General features: G+C 57.3%; 1 protein-coding gene across 1 annotated transcript; it reads left to right on the plus strand.

Annotated features, from left to right (window-relative positions):
- The first annotated feature begins 3,336 nt into the window (after positions 1-3,336).
- Positions 3,337-5,233, plus strand: GSC (goosecoid homeobox). Its single transcript, XM_032180515.2, has 3 exons — positions 3,337-3,789; positions 4,239-4,498; positions 4,806-5,233. Exons 1-3 carry the CDS (start codon positions 3,435-3,437, stop codon positions 4,962-4,964), a joined length of 774 nt encoding a protein of 257 aa, XP_032036406.1. The 5' UTR covers positions 3,337-3,434; the 3' UTR covers positions 4,965-5,233.
- Positions 5,234-5,772: the final 539 nt, after the last annotated feature.

The following is a 5,772-nucleotide window of genomic DNA, read 5'->3' on the forward strand; positions in this document are numbered from 1 at the left end:
ACAAACACATTTTCATAGACTTCTGCGTGGTGATTGCTTTGTGTGAAATCGTGTTTGGGTGATAATAGGGAAAATCAGCGGCATGTTTACTGCATTTCCGACCTAAGCGCTCGCCGGCTGCCTCTGGACGCTCGCGGTCCTCCCATGCTGAGCTGTGCGTGCGGGGCCGACAAACAATCGCTTAGCAACACGAGGCGGACAATTTGCGTGCGTCGCATTTGTTATTCCAATTGCGCCAGGCGACGCGGGGCCCTGATGGTTTGTTTAGCACGTTGAGGACACTTGTGGGTTTCCGCCCGCCAAGGCGCAGTGCGAGCACCGAGCCCCGACTGCCTTTCCCCGGGCCTGCCTCCGCGCGGCTGCAGATTGAAGGGGCAACCCGGTGGGGGAGGTCCTGCCGCGCAGGGGTGAGCTCCCCTAGAGCTCAGGCAGAGTGTCTGGAGCTGTGTGGCCTTGGGGTTCCTGTGACCCCCTTCCCGGAAAGTCCCCTCTGCGGGAGCACTCGCTTTTCCTTATTTTAGATCCACCTGATGTAGGAACCCTGTCCTTGTCTGGGGGCGGCCGTGGGGACAGCACACTCCTTTGTCTCAATGAAAAATAAACAAGAAAATGCCCCCAAGTTCATCCCCAACCTCCTTGGCGAACGGATGACAATTACCAAGTCTCATTAAATGTTAGGGTTGCCAAGGACCCAATGAATGTTGGTGTTGGTTTGATCAACTAAAATCCTGAGGCGTCCAGAGAAGGGATGATTTGCAAGGTGGCAAGGTTGAGTCTGCAACTCTGACGCTCAGATTCTGTACAGGGCTCCGCTGGTACAGCGGAGGGCTGCAGGAAAGCACGGGCGCAGTATAGCAGTTTGCTAAACCTGATTATTAAAAAGAACAATGTTCCAGGTGGAAGGGGAGACGGAGGGGTGTGTGGAGGTGGTTGTCTGATACTTTTAAAAACCTGGAGACACTTTTTTTTAGGTCTGCGGTTGAAATCTTGACGCTATCCTGATTTGGCATCTTTGCAAGAACAGGACGAGGAATCTGCCCCAAGCGTCAGGTGGCACTTGTGCCTCTGCCCGGCTCAGACAAAGGTCTTAAAAGATCCACTCACACGCGCACCGCAGCGCACACCCAGCCTCCACCACAAACGCAGGCAGTCACTGCTTAAGTTGCAGCCTCTAGTTGTCTTCCATTTAAAGCCACTGCCCTGTGGCTTTAAACCTGGGAAAGATTGGTGGGGGAGTATCTGTCCTGGAGCATGGTGACTTAAATCTCTGAGAACGGAACAACAATAAAAAAGACTTCATCCTAGTCAGTGGGAGATGGAAGGTGCCTCACTTCTTACCCTAGACCTGACCTCTCTAAGGGGAGGGTCACACTCCCTCCTTGTTTTTATTGTTAAAAAAGAAAAAAAGAAAAACTCTATTCGCTTCCCCAAATTGAGACCCATCGCCGTCATGTCCTAATCCGCATTTACAACCACCTCTAGTTTGCGCAGCACTGGAAGGAGCAACTCTTAGGCCACAAGCTGGTGGGCGTGAGGACACAGAGGTCCACGCTGGGAGGCCTAGGAGGAGAAGCGCCGCCGCCTGGCTCCACTGGGCCGCTTCTGCGCGCCGCCAGAGTAGTGACCTCGGACAGGACTAAACCTCCGTGCAATGGCTCTTTGAAACCCGAACAGAAATTGACAAGTGGCCTTTCCCCTTTGCCCCTGCGCCGGGGAGTGGGCAGCCCACTTACTCAGCCTTACGGCGGCGACTTCAGACAACTTTGCGGGGTCCATTGGTTAATTAGCTTGAGAGAAATCGCAAAAAACAGGTGTGCGTTAAAGGTGGACTTCCTTCAGGAAACCCGAGTTCTCCCCCCAACCCCATCTCCATCTCTGGCTCTCGGCGGTATCGCCTGGGTCGGGTACTGCCCCTTCCCCTGGAGTGGCCTGAGTTGCAAGCCGGGAGCTTGCACCCGGTCCACAGGATCTGGGGGACTGCTTTTGTTCCGCGCGTACCGTCGCCTACCTTCTCGAAGGGCACTCGGCCGCCTGCTTGCAGTGAGTGGTGGGCTGGCTGCGCCTCCCGTGGCTCGGGCAGGCTGGCCGTGCCATGCCGAGAATCCCGCAAATCATCGCGGCCGCCTGCCGCTATCAGAGCCGGCCATCGTCCAGGCCACTGGGGCCCAGGGAGTCCACTCTGGGCCTGCCAGGCGGAAGGGCAGGCCGACCGGGAGCCAGCAGGTCGTAAGTAAAAATGCGACCCAATTATTGGGGAAGAAGATAGGGAAGTCCCAAAGACCCCATCTGGATTGAAAATCAAAAAAATAGTTTGGGAGAGAAGACACCACATTTCCAAAAATAATTTTTTAAAAGCACAAAAACTACCGACACCCACGCTGGGAGCAGCTAGAGGCACCGCTTCAGACTGCAACTCTTGGTGGCGAATTTTAAAGAGCGTCTGAATTTTGTCTTTGCTGTGTAGGACCTAGGGACTGCCATGGTAGTTTTCAGATCCAGAGTGGCTGGAAAAAAAAAAAAAATCTTTTTAAGAAGCACGATACACCCCTCCTTTAGTCGTTTTTGCCTTTACAAAATTTGGTTTTTACAAAGCCTAAAGTTTTTTTGGGGGGTTAGCAAGTTCCATTCGGGAGAGAAACTCAAGATTTAAAAAAGGTAAATTAAGCAGTGAGTACGTGGGGGCGCGGAGGAGTGGTGGAATTTTCAATCCTGCTTGAGAGGGGATGCAGCCCCTCACATTTTCTAAAACAAAACCAATTCCGAAAGGGGGAAAAAAAGTAGTCCCAAAGTAAAATCGTCCACAATGAATTTGAGCTACAGGCAGAGGAAATCGCACCCAATAATAGGACCCAATCTGAGAAAAAAGGGTGGGGTGGAGAGGTCGGGCGGAGGGAGTTGTTAACTGCGGCGGCACAATGGAATTAATGAGATTAACCAAGGCAATTAGGCCGCCCGCCCAGCTCCGCCGGCCCGCGGCCCGGCTGCCGAATGGAAAAGATTAGGTTAATTTCATTAATTCGCAATCCACAATCTCTTTTCAGGCCTGTAACCCCCTCCCCTTGGCCCCTCTCCCCCTCCCCCAACCCTCTTCCCCCACCCAAAGGAAAAGAAAGGGCTAAATCTGGTTCTGTTTGTCATCTGCATATTACCAGGAACTAAATCCAGGATGACGTCGACTCAGTATAAAACCAACAAGAGGTTCAGCTGGTCTGAGCTCCGTCCTACCCGCGGGTTGAGTTCAGCGAACGCTGCGGCTAGGGGAGGGCGGGAGGAGGGAGAGCGGACGCAGGGGGCGGGGAGGGGCGCAGGGCTGCGCGCTCGCCGGCGCTCTCTTTCGGTTTGGTCGGCGGCTGGAGGAGAGTGGACCCCCCCACTTTAAGGCTCTGTCCTCGGCGCATTCCCGCCGCCCCCCGGTCCCGGCGCGGGGCTCGGGGATGCCCGCCAGCATGTTCAGCATCGACAACATCCTGGCCGCCCGGCCGCGCTGCAAGGACTCGGTGCTGCCGGTGGCGCCCAGCGCGGCTGCTCCCGTCGTTTTCCCGGCCCTGCACGGGGACTCGCTCTACGGCGCCAGCGGCGGCGCCTCCTCGGACTATGGCGCCTTCTACCCGCGCCCCGTGGCCCCCGGCGGCGCGAGCCTCCCGGCCGCGGTCAGCGGCTCCCGCCTCGGCTACAACAACTACTTCTACGGGCAGCTGCACGTGCAGGCGGCGCCCGTGGGCCCGGCCTGCTGCGGGGCCGTGCCGCCGCTGGGCGCCCAGCAGTGCTCCTGCGTCCCGACGCCCCCAGGTAGGGTCGCGCTCACTCCGGCCTCTGCCGCCCACTGCGGTCCTTAGCCCATGGAGCCAGTTGGTTAATTCACCTTCCTCAAACTTTGCTCCTCTTGCAAGTCCCCCCTCCGCTTTTGCCGATCCAGCGCAGGAGTTTGCAAACTTCTTGCTGCAAACTTTTGGCCAGAGTTCGCGAAAACTGGAATTCAGTGCCTGCCCGGGGAGACTGGTTTTTTTTGTTGTTTTTTTTTTTTTTTTTTTAATTCTCTTACTGGCTTTGGGGGGGTGTGCGGATGGATGCTCTAACACGCCTCCTCCTTTTCCCTGCACCCCTGATTCCCGTGCACCCTCAATTCTCAGCATCCCCTTGCAGACGACTTCTAAGTGGAAGAGGGTTGGGGGCTCGCGGGCGTGCATGCATGCGGTGGCGAGGGCGGGCGGCTGACCGTGCGCCCCACTCTGTCGCAGGCTACGAGGGCCCCGGCTCGGTGCTGGTGTCCCCGGTACCGCACCAGATGCTGCCCTACATGAACGTGGGCACGCTGTCGCGCACCGAGCTGCAGCTTCTCAACCAGCTGCACTGCCGGCGGAAGCGGCGGCACCGCACCATCTTCACTGACGAGCAGCTCGAAGCGCTCGAGAACCTCTTCCAAGAGACCAAGTACCCGGACGTGGGCACGCGCGAGCAGCTGGCCCGGAAAGTGCACCTCCGCGAGGAGAAAGTGGAGGTAGGCGCCGGGGCCTGCACTCGGCCCTAGCGGTCCTTCCCCGCGAGGCGGGGCCCCAGCCGGGTTTGCCCAGCCCTGCTTGGCTCTCCCCGCACTTTAAAAACATCCCGATGGCGGCCCGCAGGCTGCTGGAGGGCGCTTTAGGCCCAGGAAGTTGAATGAAAACGCGGAAGCGGGAGCGAGCGGCTCCCCTCCTTTTGTTGGCTTGCGCGGGGTGTCCCGCCGCCACACCAAGCTCCCCGGGTGCCCCGGGACTGGGGGAAGCGCGCCTTTGATCTGAACTGTTTTGTCCTCCGTTGCGCCACAGGTCTGGTTTAAGAACCGCCGCGCCAAATGGAGGCGGCAGAAGCGGTCCTCATCAGAGGAGTCGGAGAACGCGGAGAAGTGGAACAAGACGTCGTCGTCGAAGGCATCACCGGAGAAGAGGGAAGAGGAAGGTAAAAGCGATTTGGACTCGGACAGCTGACGGCCGCGGGACACTTGCCCGCATTACTTACCTAACTCGAAGGACTTGCACAGACAGACGATGCTACTTTCTTGCACACGCGCTGCCTTGCGGGAGGGGGTCGAGAAAGAGGAACGAGGAGCTGTAAATAGTGTACAGAGCCCGGAGGGTCGGCGTCTGGGGTCAGGGCGCGCCACAGCCCAGCAGCCCGAGGCCGCCCGCGACTAGCCTCCACCGTAGTATTTATAGTTAAATTAAGGGTGACAGTATAATAAAGTGATGGCGATGTAGACGGGCCACATTCTGTATTTCATACCGCACCCCCACCCCCACCCACCACCATCAGTCTGGAGCCAAGAAAAGAAATCTATGTAGTCCGTAACCTCCGGAGAAAAAAATTGAGCAGCTCTGATCTACCAAAACAAACAAACAAACAAACAAACAAGAAATGAAACTCTGGGTAACAGTCACAGCATGGGTGTCCTGGTTTAAAACGAAACCTTCTGTCTAGGAAGGGTTGGAGAGTAGCATTTGTGGGCCAGAGCGGGGAGGAGGTACCATCGCAGTTGAGAGGGGCAGCCTGGGTCCCTGACTCCCCTCTTCCGCGGGCAGAAGGAACACTTCTTCCCTCGCGGATGAGGTGGGAGCTAGGGGAGTCCTGGAGCTCCCCCGGAGCCCACTGCTCCAAGCTGCTCAGCCCTGCTCCTGAGAAACCTAAGGCGGCGGGTCCACGGGGGAATTAGGCAGCGGGCATGCCAGCTCCCCCAGCGCTTTCCTGGAACTTCCACAGATGCTCCAGCTGCCCAGCTCCGCATGCGAGTCGCCTCTT

This window comes from Hylobates moloch, unplaced genomic scaffold (assembly GCF_009828535.3).
Source record: "Hylobates moloch isolate HMO894 unplaced genomic scaffold, HMol_V3 SCAFFOLD_16, whole genome shotgun sequence".
NCBI classification, from domain to species: Eukaryota; Metazoa; Chordata; class Mammalia; order Primates; family Hylobatidae; genus Hylobates; species Hylobates moloch.